The 15570-nt window shown below is 42.5% G+C and overlaps 1 protein-coding gene across 1 annotated transcript in view; it reads left to right on the top strand.

The window, feature by feature from the left end:
* The first annotated feature begins 4057 nt into the window (after positions 1–4057).
* Positions 4058–15570, top strand: part of LOC136668807 (transmembrane protein 164) — a 33441-nt gene continuing 21928 nt past the window's right edge. Inside the window, exon 1 of the mRNA XM_066646516.1 lies at positions 4058–5397. Within this exon, the coding sequence (XP_066502613.1) occupies positions 4960–5397 (438 nt within the window). The 5' untranslated portion in view covers positions 4058–4959. The remainder of the gene's footprint in view (positions 5398–15570) is intronic.

Raw genomic sequence — 15570 nt, 5'->3', positions numbered from 1 at the left:
TAAATTTGAAAAAAATCTGAAAATATTTTTAAAAAATGCCATTCTCTGTACGGAGTTTGGAGTGTTCTCCTCATGTCAGTGTGGGCTTTTTACCACAGTCCTAAAGCAAACCTCTCACCTGGAGTGAGTGTGAGTGACTGGGTGACTCTGATGACGTCATCAAACCTCTTGGCTTTGTCAATTTGAATATTTTTAAACTAATTTTTAAACTGAGTGCTGAACTGACGACAGCGCCCTCTAATGACCGTCAGTGACAGGTGCTGTAAATAGTGTGCACTGAAATATTGAAAATGTGTTTAAAATCATTGTATTGTGTTGAAACGTTTGATATTGTGATATTTATTGATATTGAAATATTGCCCAGCTCCACACACAGAAGTGCCCCAGTGCAAATATCTCTATTTTTTCATGATTTAAATTGAACCTGAAGGCATTTTTAAACCTGATGACTAACTGTGTGCAGTGTGTGTGTGTGTGTGTGTGTGTGTGTTTCCTGTTCTCTGGATTTAGGTCTGAGGTGTGTCGACAGAGTTGTGTTTTTGTGGTGGGGTCGGATTGTGTCTGATGTGTTCTTCTAGCCACGCTAGTGTTTTCTAGCCACGCCCATCTCTTGTGTAACATGACTACTGTTCACCACAAGGGGTCGTGGACACTTCAGTTACTTCAGTCTTAGACACACACACACACACACACACACACACCTCTTCAGACCAATGGTAAAGACAACAATAAAAAATGATCAGATCAACAAACAATACATAAATAAACAAGATACTATTATTATTATTATTATTATTTAAACAAATACATTTGCTTTAGTTTCTTCATAAATGTGGCAGGAAGGAAATCGTAATGTGTGTCTAAAACGAGTCGGCTCTTTGACTCAGAAGAGTCGATTCAAACGAGTCGATTGTTGTTGATAGGTAAACTCAATTTTTAAAAATTAGTAGAGATTGAAATTCTGTCTAAAAATCACAGAATCCTTCTCTTTAACCCCAATAAAGTCAATAAAATGTTAACATCAGTGATAAAAAGTGACTGATTAATCAGCGATAACTCGTTTTATTGCATTTTTTTTTAGCAGTTAAAGCAGTTAAACAATTTACCACCTATTTAACAACTTAACATTCACATTTTATTTAAAAAAATAAAAATAATAATAAGATAAACATAATATAGACTTTGCTAATTTTTGGGAAATTAAATAATAAATCTTTATAACCACTGTGTACGTGATTATAATTCATAGCACACCATACAGGGGAGTAGCCAATTCCTATTTGCTGTTAATATAAGATAATAATTTATTTCATCATTCACCACAGCCCTATCATGTGCCTAAAGAGGGTTGAGCCACGCCAAAGCCCTCCCTGGAGTTTACTATGTATTTTGTAGATGTAATAAAAGGCTAATATAGAGCATTCCCAGTGAACAAGGAACGTCCCTGGACGTTCAAAATAGGGCTAAAAGTAGTCTGTCCATCAAGGACATATTTTAAACGTCAATGGACGTCCAAAATCCATCTTAATAAGTTAGTTAAGTGGTGACCAATCGATAACGTCAGTGGACGTCCAAAATACATCTTAATAAGTTAGTTAAGTGGTGACCAATCGATAACGTCAGTGGACGTCCAAAATCCATCTTAATAAGTTAGTTAAGTGGTGACCAATCGATAACGTCAGTGGACGTCCAAAATCCATCTTAATAAGTTAGTTAAGTGGTGACCAATCGATAACGTCAATGGACGTCCAAAATCCATCTTAATAAGTTAGTTAAGTGGTGACCAATCGATAACGTCAGTGGACGTCCAAAACACGTTTTATACAAGTAATTTATTTCGGGACCAATTATTAACGTAAATGGACGAATAGTCGTCTTTTCAATGTCTGTGTTTGGACGTCTTTTCAACTTTCATTTTTAACCTTAAGAGAACGTTGATTAGATGGCAGTCGTTACGTTATTTCAACGTTGAATCAACGGCTAAATGTTTACTGGGTTAACCCTTAAACCAGCCTTAAAAGAGACTCTTCAGTGTTAGCACTAATACAATATGTGCGTCTGCTAACAGATATCCTTTAGCAAAGGAGAGCCATGTGGTCCACACTTTATTCAACAAACCTGCTACAATAATCACATATCCACCTCTGATTAGTCTGTTCTCACTGGCTTTTCCCCCATGGGCCTCCCTTTTTATATTTTTTCTCTTCTGAACTGGTTAGTACTGATTTATTTTCACCATGGCTCCCTGGTTGGATAGTCCTTGCACTACTGGTTCATATTAGAGATCCCCACAATCGGGGACGGGGGACCCACTGAGTGGGCCTCTAGTCTTTTTAAAGAGTCTTGTCCAGTGAGTAAAACGATCCGAGTGAGTAAAATTAACATCGTCTCGGACTCACCTTTCAGAGCTCCACATGACTGTGCCATATTTATCTGGCTCTTATAGTCTGTGTGTCAGTAGTGTTATTTCAGGGCTGTCACTACAGATTAATGATTGGAGGTTAAGCTTTAGCTTTGGGGGGGGGGGGGTAGTTGGGGGGGATAGTTGATAAACTATTAACTGATTATCAACAGGTATCTGGAAAATGCAGTTAACGTCAGGCAAGAACATAAACATCAGTTTAGTCTGCGCTACATACTGCAGAGTGTAACACAGGAACATTTTAACTGGGATTTTTCAGCAGCTTTCGTTCTTTACCTTCATCAATAATGAGGTTTCCTCTGCAGCATCACGCCATTTCAACTAGTGCCTCAGTGGCTTTCAGTTTGGTTCATTACAGATTCTAACAGGCATCAATTAATGTATTTATCTTTTCCTTCAGGAAACTCATTCACGGTGTGTGTTTTCTGTCAAGAAAGCAGTATAGACCAGGGGTCGGCAACCTTTACCACTCAAAGAGCTGTTTGGACCCCTTTCACACAGCAAAGAAAACACTGGGAGCCACAAAACCCTTTTGAAAATTGAAATGAAATAACTGCATATAACAGTTTTTTTTTTTTTTGCCTTTGTGCTTTGTATAAACAAACTACACTGTGTTACATTTATGAAATCAATGAACGACTGCAGAGAAAATGAAATAACATTTCTGCATTCAACAAAACATTTTTAACTCCGAAAAAAAAGACGTCGGGTTGAAGGTTAAGTAAAATACTCAATGTCTATTTGAGTCCTTGTGGTAATGGGGAAAAACGCTGAACTTAAATTATCCACTGGCAGCAAACAACACTGCTGTCCTCTCTCTGTGTGACGTCATTATTTTACTGGCGCCGTGCAGCGGTCAAAAAGTTCAAGAAACCGCACACTGGCGGGTGTCGCACGTTGGACGTTGTGACGTGTATAAAGAGCGACACAAATATTTTAAATATTAAATATTAAAATATTTTAGATGTTACAAGATCGCCATAACCTTCATAGAATTACATTTTAAAAATGAACGAACCAAAATAAAATACGTTTTAATTAAACATTAATTATTTTCAAAAGCTGAGCCGCATCAGAGGGATCAAAGAGCCGCGGGTTGCCGACCCCTGGTGTAGACCGATAGCCAACGGCGTCAAAGGGACATTCAGTAACAGCAGCAGCTGTACGGTTCCCCTAAAACAGGTCTAACGACATCCATGTAGTATTTTATTCTATTCTAGTAAGCACTTTCTTTAATATCTGTTGTAGTCTGTGTAGTTCTCTGTTCATTCATTCATTCATTGACTGTAACTGTTTATCCAGTTCAGTGGGTCCCTACCGGGCATGAACACACCCTGGAGGGGGCGCCTTGTCTTCCTGAGCATTCACCACAACATATGCTCGGGCAAACAGCCTGCGGTGGTTTTAAAGTGAGTCTGAACCCTGACCGAGCGAGAGGTTTACAATGAATGGATGAATGAGGGAATCGTCACAAAAGGGTTGAGTGGGAGAGTCAGCTCTTACTGTGTTGAGACGAACCGATTCTCTGATTCACTAATGCGCGCCTGTGCATGAGCGAAGGGGCGGGGCCAGAGGAGGCGCCTCGTCCAATCCAGGAAGCCGCTGCGCGTAACGATATGTAAATGAATGCTGCGTTTAGAGCGGTGGAAGAGCGACCTAGGAAAAGACAAGGAGAGGGAGAAAAAGCTAGATATAGAAGGGGCCCGAGGAGAGCTGCCGGACAACGGGGGAGAGAGGGAAGGAGCCACGCGGAGCACATGGACTCGACAACACGGACTTCTCACGGGATTTCTCCGGGCTCCTGACGTTAGTTGCCGGTTTTAGCACGGACACGGCGCCGCTCTGCTGCTAGCAAAACAAACGCGGCCGTAATAAGTTGTTTATTCACTGACCTTTGCGTTTTTTTGGGGGAGGGTGGGGTGTGGTACGCGTTTATTTCCACACACGTCAGTTAACGTTATATCACTCCAGTCAGGTTCCCGGTGAAATTCGGGAGGAGGGCATTAATGTGTCTGCGAGGACGGCGGCTAGCTGCGTGGATCAGTCTACGTTTTGGGGTACAGATGGTTTAACTCCATTAAATTAAAGGAGAACGCCCGGTGATGGGGACTACGTTCTGTAACGTTACCATGAGCTGCTACATTTGATGAACGTTGACGTTACCTAACCATAGCCTGTTGGGTATATATCTGGTATAACCGCTAAAACTAGAGTGGCCAGCTCTGTTTTCATTTGTTATTATTGAAATAACATAAATGTTGTGACTCGATTTCGTACCGGTATTCTTCACAACGTTTCAGGAACGTCACATATACGCAGATAACGTTGAAACAACATGTCCAGGGTTTGGAAGGGTTGGGCTTACAAAGAATAAAAGAAGGTAGCGAAATAAATGAGTGTTCAGTGCTTATTTTCGTCAGTTTGCTCGCTTTGTGTAACGTTATGTGAACGTTTGTGAGCTCGCCGACGCTGCACAGCTCTAACGGTCGTGTTGTTCTCGCACTGGTTAAACTCCGCTCTGAGGACCGCTGCAGTTGATGTTTCGACAAGAAGTCAGTGTGCTATCCTTCATTCCGTCTTGTTCGTACCTGTTCCAATACGAGAAGAGGAACATGTCCCGGTATAACATCTACAGCCTGCTGGACTGGGTCTACGGCGGCGTGGACCCCAAATTCGAGGGCAACGGAGGGCCCGAGTGCGCCGCCTTCCTCGCTCCGCAGCAGCGGTTCTACGAGAGCCTCGTCATCGTGCTGCTCTCCGTGGTGGAGGTGCTGGTGGCGCTCAGGAAGATCAACGTGGCCAAGGAGCACCGGGAGGCGGTGAAAGACGGACGCAGGAATAAAGAGGACAGCATGGGCAAGAACCTGTTGCTCGTGGCTCTGTGCATGACTTTTGGCGTGGAGGTCGGCTTCAAGTTCGCCACAAAGACCGTCATCTACCTTCTGAACCCTTGCCATGTAGTCACCATGGTGCAGGTAGGTGGTCAGCCCCATCACACTTCAGTACACTTACACTGCCCTGGTGGAAAAGAGTGTGTACTTAAAGTGTGCTATTGTGGAACCACAAATCTGTACTACATCATTACTAATGTGCAATTTAAATGACATTAAGTTACACGTAATAGACACTGAGTGAAGTAGTCATATGTTATTTCTGCAAATCTAAGTACACTTTAGATATATTTATGAGGCTTAGTGTTGTATAAGTAACATTTAGATCATTTACAGTGTTGTAGTGCGTAAAACTCTATATTGGTGTATTTTGTGCTACTGTGTCTGCGTGGGTTTCCTCCGGGTGACTGTCTGTGAGGAGTGTGGTGTGTTCTGTCTGTGACTGCGTGGGTTTCCTCCGGGTGACTGTCTGTGAGGAGTGTGGTGTGTTCTCTCTCTGTCTGCGTGGGTTTCCTCTGGGTGACTGTCTGTGAGGAGTGTGGTGTGTTCTCTCTGTGTCTGCGTGGGTTTCCTCCGGGTGACTGTCTGTGAGGAGTGTGGTGTGTTCTCCCTGTGTCTGCGTGGGTTTCCTCCGGGTGACTGTCTGTGAGGAGTGCGGTGTGTTCTGTCTGTGACTGCGTGGGTTTCCTCCGGGTGACTGTCTGTGAGGAGTGTGGTGTGTTCTCTCTCTGTCTGCGTGGGTTTCCTCTGGGTGACTGTCTGTGAGGAGTGTGGTGTGTTCTCTCTGTGTCTGCGTGGGTTTCCTCCGGGTGACTGTCTGTGAGGAGTGTGGTGTGTTCTGTCTGTGACTGCGTGGGTTTCCTCCGGGTGACTGTCTGTGAGGAGTGTGGTGTGTTCTCTCTCTGTCTGCGTGGGTTTCCTCTGGGTGACTGTCTGTAAGGAGTGTGGTGTGTTCTCCCTGTGTCTGCGTGGGTTTCCTCCGGGTGACTGTCTGTGAGGAGTGCGGTGTGTTCTGTCTGTGACTGCGTGGGTTTCCTCCGGGTGACTGTCTGTGAGGAGTGTGGTGTGTTCTCTCTCTGTCTGCGTGGGTTTCCTCTGGGTGACTGTCTGTGAGGAGTGTGGTGTGTTCTCTCTGTGTCTGCGTGGGTTTCCTCCGGGTGACTGTCTGTGAGGAGTGTGGTGTGTTCTGTCTGTGACTGCGTGGGTTTCCTCCGGGTGACTGTCTGTGAGGAGTGTGGTGTGTTCTCTCTCTGTCTGCGTGGGTTTCCTCCGGGTGACTGTCTGTGAGGAGTGTGGTGTGTTCTCCCTGTGTCTGCGTGGGTTTCCCCCGGGTGACTGTCTGTGAGGAGTGTGGTGTGTTCTCTCTGGGTGCTCCGGTTTCCTCCCACGCTCCAAAAACAAACATTGGTAGGTGAATTGGAGACTCAAAATGTCCGTAGGTGTGTGTGTGTGTATGTGAGTGAATGTGTGAGTGTGTGTCGCCTGTGAAGGACTGGCACCCCATCCAGGGTGTGTTCCTACCTTGCTCCCAGTGATTCCGGGTAGGTTCCGGACCCACCGCGACCCTGAACTGGATAAGGGTTACAGACAATGAATGAATGAATGATTGTTTATATTAATGATATTATTTAATATTTGACTAATAATTTAAGCTCAATTTAATGAGTTCAGAGAAATATATATCAGTTGTATTAGAAGAGTGACAAAAATAACATATGACTAGTTCACTCCGTGTAACTCAGTTTAAGTGAAATTACATATTAGTAGTGATTTAGTACAAATTAATGGTTCCAAAATAACATCACTGTACTTTTTAGTTTAGACTACGGTAACTGTAGATCCAGATCAAGAATTCTCATTGTGGTAAGTGAACTCATTGGTCAAACAGACTTTAAATGTCTTTAACCACAAAAAAAAAACGCTTTAAGTGATACAGAACAAATTGGAGCAGCTGCACATGAGCATATGGCCACTATACCCTAGAGTATAAAACCCCCAGTCATTGGGGAGTGGAGCGGTAGAGCGGCCATGGGGCTGTAGCCAGTATCTTTGGGAACAACTGGTATCCAAATCCTCACCAATATAATGGCTGAATGCCACCAGATCCTTTATAGAAGTTCCAACATGTAACATGAGACCTTCCCTTGACAATCAGGGTTGTAGCAAAGGACCTGGACGCTTACCAATTAAATCCTTACACTCTTCATTTCTGAAGAACCTTTGACTGAAAGGCACATCTATAGGATGCACAGCTGAGTTTTTGTAACTCACGTTTTCACATTTGGACTGGGAAATGAACGGTAGGTTTTGAATCTACAATGATTCATATTAAAAAGTAAAGGGTGATTAGTTTTCCATTATATGAGCCCTTTTAAGGTTGTCATCCTTAAATAAGTCCTAATGATTCCCAGATGTGGACTCTGAGACTTACTGAGTTGTCATAGTTTCCCCACATCACCTTCCCCTAATTTATTTTATTATTATTTGTAGTAAATATGCAATAATTATTTTATAACCATGAAATAAACGCTCCTTTCTAACATTGTCAGTTACAAGCTCACGTCCTAAAAACTGTCATAAAGCAATGAAGCTGTAGGGTATGCGTAAAGACATAGTTCAAGATTGAAATCAAAAGACACATTTTATAAAATTCAGACGGTGTTTCCTCACCATTCACTAGCGCTCAAGTCTGTCATGTTTTTACGAAACCCTGGGGTCTAAATGAATGTAAAACAACAGCTGGCTAGTTGCTAGTTTCTCTCTCTGCTTCATAGGTGGGTAATATTTGACGTAACATGGAAATGTCTCCACACTCAGGAGACGGCTAACTGCATTAGCGACAGTGCTACAAAACAAAACGACTCGAGTTACAAATGAGCTTCTGTGGTAATTCAAACAGTGAATAAAAACTTAATCCGCGTACAGTCATTCTTCTCCCTCAAACACACCGTTCCACCTTAAAAGACGCAGAGCTTAGAGCACGCAAAGATTTAAAGGAAACATCCATTAACGTTGTACCTTTGTTCCAGTGTGAGGAAACTACCACAGGTAAGAAACACCTACTGTTCATCCAGCACATTCTCCTTTGTGAAAATGCGTGATGTGTTAATGGACAATGTGTTTACAACTCGTGTCAAACTAACAAGCATTTTTTAATGAGGATTTTGAAAAGGGTGTGCTGTATCCTCCCTGAAGAACATGTCACATCTAGAAACATTCCTAAGCTCAGCCTTGGGGCACACACTGTGGCCTGACGCTACTTATTTATAGAGATGCTGCTTTTCCACAGTGACACAAATAATAAGTTGCCTGTACGTTTAAAATTACGATAACGGCTCTTCAGTTAGTTAGAAGCTAAATGTGAACAAAGGAAATGCAATAATCAGCAAACATTATACGAAATTGCATCATACCCTTGGAGGAACTGTTAGCTGTAAGTGACGCAACTGAACGGGCAAACTCTTGGTATGTGAAATGTAGTGATTAACGTTCCTTTCGGAAATCTTCTCAGTGTTGGGACCTAAAAATGTCTTTGGGGTTCGATATTGGATCCACATTTTGCTCATGTTGGTATTTCATTTCTTTCTGTTTTATCTTTATCTGGTTTGAAACTCTGTGCTGGTAAATTATGTACACCCAGCATTAACATGCATCCTGGCTGAGCATAAGGGGCTCATAGATGATGAATTTCATACATAATTTATGTGGAAAGGAGTGACGCACACGTGAACCATGTTCTTTGTCGCTGTCGAGTACAAATCAGGATGCATTACCATTAACACTACACATGCGGTTTGGTCTGATGTGTCCTAGTCCACTTCCGAAGTCGGTTTGAATGCACCCTCGAGACACAATGTACCCCATTCACACTTCTACCCGTGTTGGCCACTTATGGTGTGATCACCCTGGACGCATGTCAATTCCAGGTGTGCACAGGGCCATACTGTAAACTGACCAGAAGTCACCCCTCTTCCCAGCCTTGCTTTGTGTTCTGAGATTAAAAAAAAAAACATACATCTCGGACATCAGGAACTGCAAAACTAATAACACACTACTTATTTTGACAGTATTATAGCTCTGGTGTTCACTAGTGATCTGTGCTCTTGATGATGTCACAGGTGTTTGCACACTTGGTCTAAAATAACCAGAGCTAGTTCCGTCATGTAAATGTCTGTTGTCAAAACAATACTCAGTTGAACCTGTTTCCTTGGCAGACTAACAATACAGAGGCAACAGTTCCTCAGATGAGAGCTTTTATTGGATGAGTAGTGCTCAGTGGCCGTAGACAACCACTTTTAGGAGCACTGCTGCTGCCTCGGAGCCCTAGTGTTGTCCACGCTCAAGGTTCTTTCTTCATTCTGTGAATCAAGGACTGGATGTTAGTTCAATATCAATATTTATTTAAACTGGTTCAATAACAATATGATTTTTAAACACGTTTACAATATTTCAGTGCTCGTCACTGACTGACGGTCATTAGAGGGCGCTGTCGTCAGTTCAGCACTCACCTTACAAAGCCAAGGGGTTTATGTTGGATGGTGAGGTCGTGTTCCTTGTTTGTTCTTGGCAGTGAACTATGAGGCAAAGAACAACTAAACTATCCTTCGTTAATCGTGATGGAGGTAAAATGTTCAGTAAATAGATGAGGCCAGATTGAATAGATGTTTACTTAAGGGAACGCTGGAGAGGAATTACCCCTTTTTTGGCTCCTGGGCTCCCCCTACCAGCTGCTGAGTGTAAATCAATGTTACAGATCAATAACTCTCAAAATACTGACTAAAACGTATCACTAACACAACAACACATCAAGGCAGCATCGGTCTGGACTCATCTCAGCTCACGCCAGTGAATAATCGCAGTCCAATATTAACTCTGTGTGGCCTCTGACTGTCACTCCCTTGCTTCCTCTTGACAATCCAAGTGTATTGAGCAATACTGAGCTTGCTTCACCTTGTAGTGAGCGTCAGATATGTGCCATAAAGACTAAGCAGTTCTATTTTTTAAATATAGCTCTACTTTTTAAAGGGCCCAGCCCCAGAGAGCAGTGACTGAGGTTCTGTTCTCCATGTTAACGGTTGCAATCATTTAAGCTGTAATTTTTAAGGTAAACATACTACACAAGTGTTACATTATGGCTGGTTAATATGTAGTGAGAATGCACCAGACCGTCCACGTTACTGTGTGTTCCAGCCTATTGCACCAATGACCCTGGCAACTCCCCCAGTCCCGTTCATTCTTGTGTCTTTTGTTTGTTCTGGGAAGTTTTTAAGTGGATTTTATACGGAATTATATCATATCGACCAAAATCTAGATTTCGCCTGTATCGTCCAGCTCTATATGCAAATGAAAGCAGCTATCACAGACCACACTTCTGTCTGGATTTGGATGGTGTGCACCACGTGGCAACGGAAACATAGAAATGCTCCAAAGTTACTCGGAATAAAAGTTTAGGGGGGGTTTTATTTTGAAGAAACCTGTTTTCTTTCAGATAGTGACAGCATGTTACACTCGGGCAGCAAAGAGTATTATTTTAAAAAATAGCAATTATTACAGGCCTTGGGTTGCAATAATTAAAATGTGTTAATAATTAGTTTAATTTACCTGTAGTTTAAGAACTTCCAGTGCACTAATTTCCAAATAAAAGCTCTTAATCACAGACTAATTCATTTATCTTTTGTTTGTAATTAAGAGGTGCTTAGTCTCAGGAGTACATTAGAAAACCCACATAAAAAGTGGGTCACGGTTTGTGCGACTAAATCCCAGTCCGGAAAGTTGTGTTAACAAGGCGAGCTTGCTCATTCACTCAGTGTTGTACAAGCACACGGCTGTAACGTGTTTCACAAAAGAATAAGTGAGTGTCTCAGGAAGCAGGAGGAGGTTGCTCAAAGATGGAGACACGTTTTAAGAAGAAAAACAAATCCTTTTTGAGGCAGGAAGAAGTGTTTTGTTGATTTGTAGATATACTAAAACAATTTCTAAATAAGTACATGCATCATCAACTACAGTAGAATAAATCTACATTTTATAGAGGTTTGTAAATGGTGTGAAATCTATTTATTAATAGTTATTAAGTTAAAAAAATCATTTATAGTCATTAATAATCAATTATAACAACACAGACAGAAAGGGCAACAATGAACGGGTGTTTGCCAAATAGTGAACCCGCATGCGTCTACAGTTAGACCTCGGATCTTGCCGAATACTGACCTCACTGTTTCTCCTCCATCAGTCGACATTCAGTGATGTATAAAAAGACACTCTGTTAGTGGTTACACTTTGTTAAATGGTTAAACGTGTGAATAAACGTGTGCTGAAGCTGGGAGTTAACATTCACATTCTCAGGTCTGAGCTTTTCCTCCACATTTTCAGTAAGTTCTGACACGTTCAGCTTTAGATATTAAACACATTTAAGGTGTTTACAACCTAGTTAATAACCATGTAATTAACAGGTTTTTAAACTATTTATAAACCTTTATAATTGTAGTTTAATTTTAAAATGGTACCCAGTATATTATTATTATTATATATTTTAGTTGAATATATATATATATATATATATATATATTGCTTATAGGGCTGGACAATTTAATATCAATATATATCGCAATATAAACTGTTTCAATAAACAGTAATGATTTTTGAACACAATTTTAGTACACATTATTTTCAGCATCTGTCACAGACCGACGGTCATTAGAGGGCGCTGTCGTCAGTTCAGCACTCAATTTAAAATTTAGTTTAAAAATATTAATATTTACAAAGTCAAGAGGTTTATATTTGGTCATGTTATTGTTTCTTGTTTGTTCTTGGCCTTTTTTTATATTGGTCATATCAATATTGGAAATATATTGTATTGACTGGGGGAAAAAAAAAAAAGCTTATCATGATCTAAATTTAGGCCGTATCGGCCAGCCCTATTTGATTGTACATTTTATATATTTGCTTATTCATGTTTTCATGAGAACCATGTGCCCCATTGATTGTAGCCCATATCCAGTTCAGGGCAGCAGTGGGTCTGGGGCCTACCCACTGGGAGCAAAGCAGGAACACACCCTGAAGGGTGCGCCAGTCCTTCACAGGGAGACACATTCACTCCCAGACACTTTTGTGTCTCCAATCCACCTACCAACCTGTGTTTTGGAGCGTGGGAGGAAACCGGAGCACCCAGAGGAAACCCACGCAGACACAGAGAGAACACACCACACTCCTCACAGACAGTCACCCGGAGGAAACCCATGCAGACACAGGGAGAACACACCACATTCCTCACAGACATTCACCCGGAGGAAACCCACGCAGACACAGGGAGAACACACCACACTCCTCACAGACAGTCACCCGGAGGAAACCCACACAGACACAGAGAGAACACACCACACTCCTCACAGACAGTCACCCGGAGGAAACCCATGCAGACACAGGGAGAACACACCACATTCCTCACAGACATTCACCCGGAGGAAACCCACGCAGACACAGGGAGAACACACCACACTCCTCACAGACAGTCACCCGGAGGAAACCCACACAGACACAGAGAGAACACACCACACTCCTCACAGACAGTCACCCGGAGGAAACCCATGCAGACACAGGGAGAACACACCACATTCCTCACAGACAGTCACCCGGAGGAAACCCACGCAGACACAGGGAGAACACACCACATTCCTCACAGACAGTCACCCGGAGGAAACCCATGCAGACACAGGGAGAACACACCACATTCCTCACAGACAGTCACCCGGAGGAAACCCACGCAGACACAGGGAGAACACACCACATTCCTCACAGACATTCACCCGGAGGAAACCCACGCAGACACAGGGAGAACACACCTGGAGCTGTGTGACTGAGACAGTACCTGCTGTACCACTGTGCTGCCCCAGTTAGAAGTTCTGAATGTCAGTTTTGATTAAATGCCCAGCCTTAATATTTGCTGACTTCTACTGGCTCTCAGTGTTCGATGTTTGCCAGTTGAAAATAACACCAGTATTTCAAAACAAGGCTCTTATAAAGCAGTTGCTCAATGAGCAAACAAATATTATTTACACTTCCTAGCACTTGTTGCAGGGGTGCTGTAACCTCATGTTTTAATGCTTGGTGCCAGTGTTTATTGATGTAGACAGTTTTGGAGCAGTACCAATATAAACCTCTCTGATAAGGAGGGCGGGCCTTTAGATCTTTTTTTATCCTTAAAAAATAACGTTTAAACTAGGCCCTCCCTGACATTTTTCATGGTTCGTAGCTTATGATACAGACTTGCTGCCTGTTTTTTGCTAGTTTTCTGTGAACTTTACATTTACCTAAAAAAATCCAACTGCACAAGTAGGGCTTGTACTGCATTCCATTGTGTGAGATTAAAGTGAGTGTGAAATACCAATATTAAAGCCTAGGTGTTTCGATGAGTCATGAAGCCTGCTGTCACGAGTAAAAGTGAAAGGAATTTTAAAAACATTTTGAAAACTGTTGGAAGCTATTTCTTTCTCCTTTTCACCTGAGCGTACATAGGATTTCTTTAAATATTCTAAGAGAACTCTAGTAGAAAAGGGGAGTGGGGTTCACTGGTTTAGAATCGACATTGTTGTGTGTTCAAGGCTTGGTTAGAGTCATGCTTCTGAAAACAGAGGAATTTGTTCTCCGCATTTAACCCAATCCGTGCAGTGAAACTGTAACGAAACCGGAACGTGGCAGACGCTTGCAGATGAAAACAGGGGGAAGAATAGTGACGAGGCAGAACACAACACACAGGAGAAATGAGGATAAGAACAAACAGTCTCAATAACATAGCACAGAAGACAACGGGAAACACGGTAAGTCCAAACACAATAGAAACACAGTGATAGGAGCTCAGTATTTTCTAACGCGACCGAAGGCAATACTTCGTAAAGAGCAAGTAACACTCTGTCCTAATACACACACACACACTAACTGAGTTAACCAGGTGAAACAGATTAGAACTCAGGGGATGATGAACGAGGAAGCCACTCCTGACTGGCTGACTGCGGGCATGTGACAGGAACTTGGGACAGAGTGGAATCATGGGAAGTGAAGTCCACTCTGTCTTGAGGGTTCATAGAGAGGTGGGGAGACTCGATAGGTATGACAGAAACTTACACACTAGGGGGCAGTGAGCAGTGCTAGTCATAGCCACGGCGCCCAGGGAGCAGTTGGGGGTTAGGTGCCATGCTCAAGGGCATTTCAGTCATGACCTGCCGGCTCTGGGGATCGAACCAACAACCTTCCAGTTCCCTACCCACCAGACGACGGCTGCCCCATATAAAGACACGTGATTGTTCACAGTGGAGGCATGTAGTATCACATCAAATCCACGGCTGAGGCGACCTTGAGCAAGGCACCGAACCCACAACTGCTTACCCTCATCCTGTTAACACACCGCGTGTGAACTACACCTTTCCTTTCTAGAAGCACACCCACCCTTCAGCTAACACAAGCCAGACAGAAAATCTCTGCTTCGGAGCTTGCTGTTCAGTTAAGTCTAAGAGCCATAGCCTTTCGAGGTCTGGCAATCTTCAAGCACTGAATGTGTTGTTTTTTCCCCAGATGCCGTGACATTTTTATCTTGTTTTCCTTGTGGCAAATTGTGTTTGCTGTAGCTGAAATGATATTTTTGTCTCCACTATGCAGCATTTTACATTGTAATTGTACCCAGCAGGCTCTACACTTTCACCTTTGTTAAGTTTCAGTGTGCCAGCCAGCCGTGCATTTAAATTCAAAAGGGGCACCAAAGGGCAAATAGAAAAATGTAATGAAGTGTAAAACTACATATGGTTTTCACATGAATGAGCACTCATCTAAGCTTCCTGTGTAAATTTGTCCTTATGTCCTGTGACCATTGTTCCTCACTGTCTAGATAATAAATGCTGAATGGTGTGAGATGTTATCAGAGTTTCCAGAAATCCTTCTGGTAAATCAATGACACAAGTGTAAAATGATAAACAGCACTTCAGACATTTTTGATGTTTTCACGTTCTCAATATGGGAGCAGCCAAGGCCTAAAAGGTTAGAGAAGAATAATGGGAACAAGAAAAACTGGGGAAGGTTGAGTAAAACAAAGTGATTTCACCCTCCCTTTAGTTTCAGGGCTGAATTTTAAGGTTAATTTTAAGCTAAGGTTTCCACCAACGTGGAACAGGCTCCATTCCCGTTCATGGACCAATTGTTTGTAACCGTTTGGCACATTTCCACCAACAAAAGTTGGTGGAATCAAAGAACAGTAGGTTTTTCATCACGAAC

This window comes from Hoplias malabaricus, chromosome 15 (genome assembly GCF_029633855.1).
Source record: "Hoplias malabaricus isolate fHopMal1 chromosome 15, fHopMal1.hap1, whole genome shotgun sequence".
Taxonomy (NCBI): Eukaryota; Metazoa; Chordata; class Actinopteri; order Characiformes; family Erythrinidae; genus Hoplias; species Hoplias malabaricus.
This window is presented reverse-complemented; position numbering and strand designations above follow the sequence as displayed.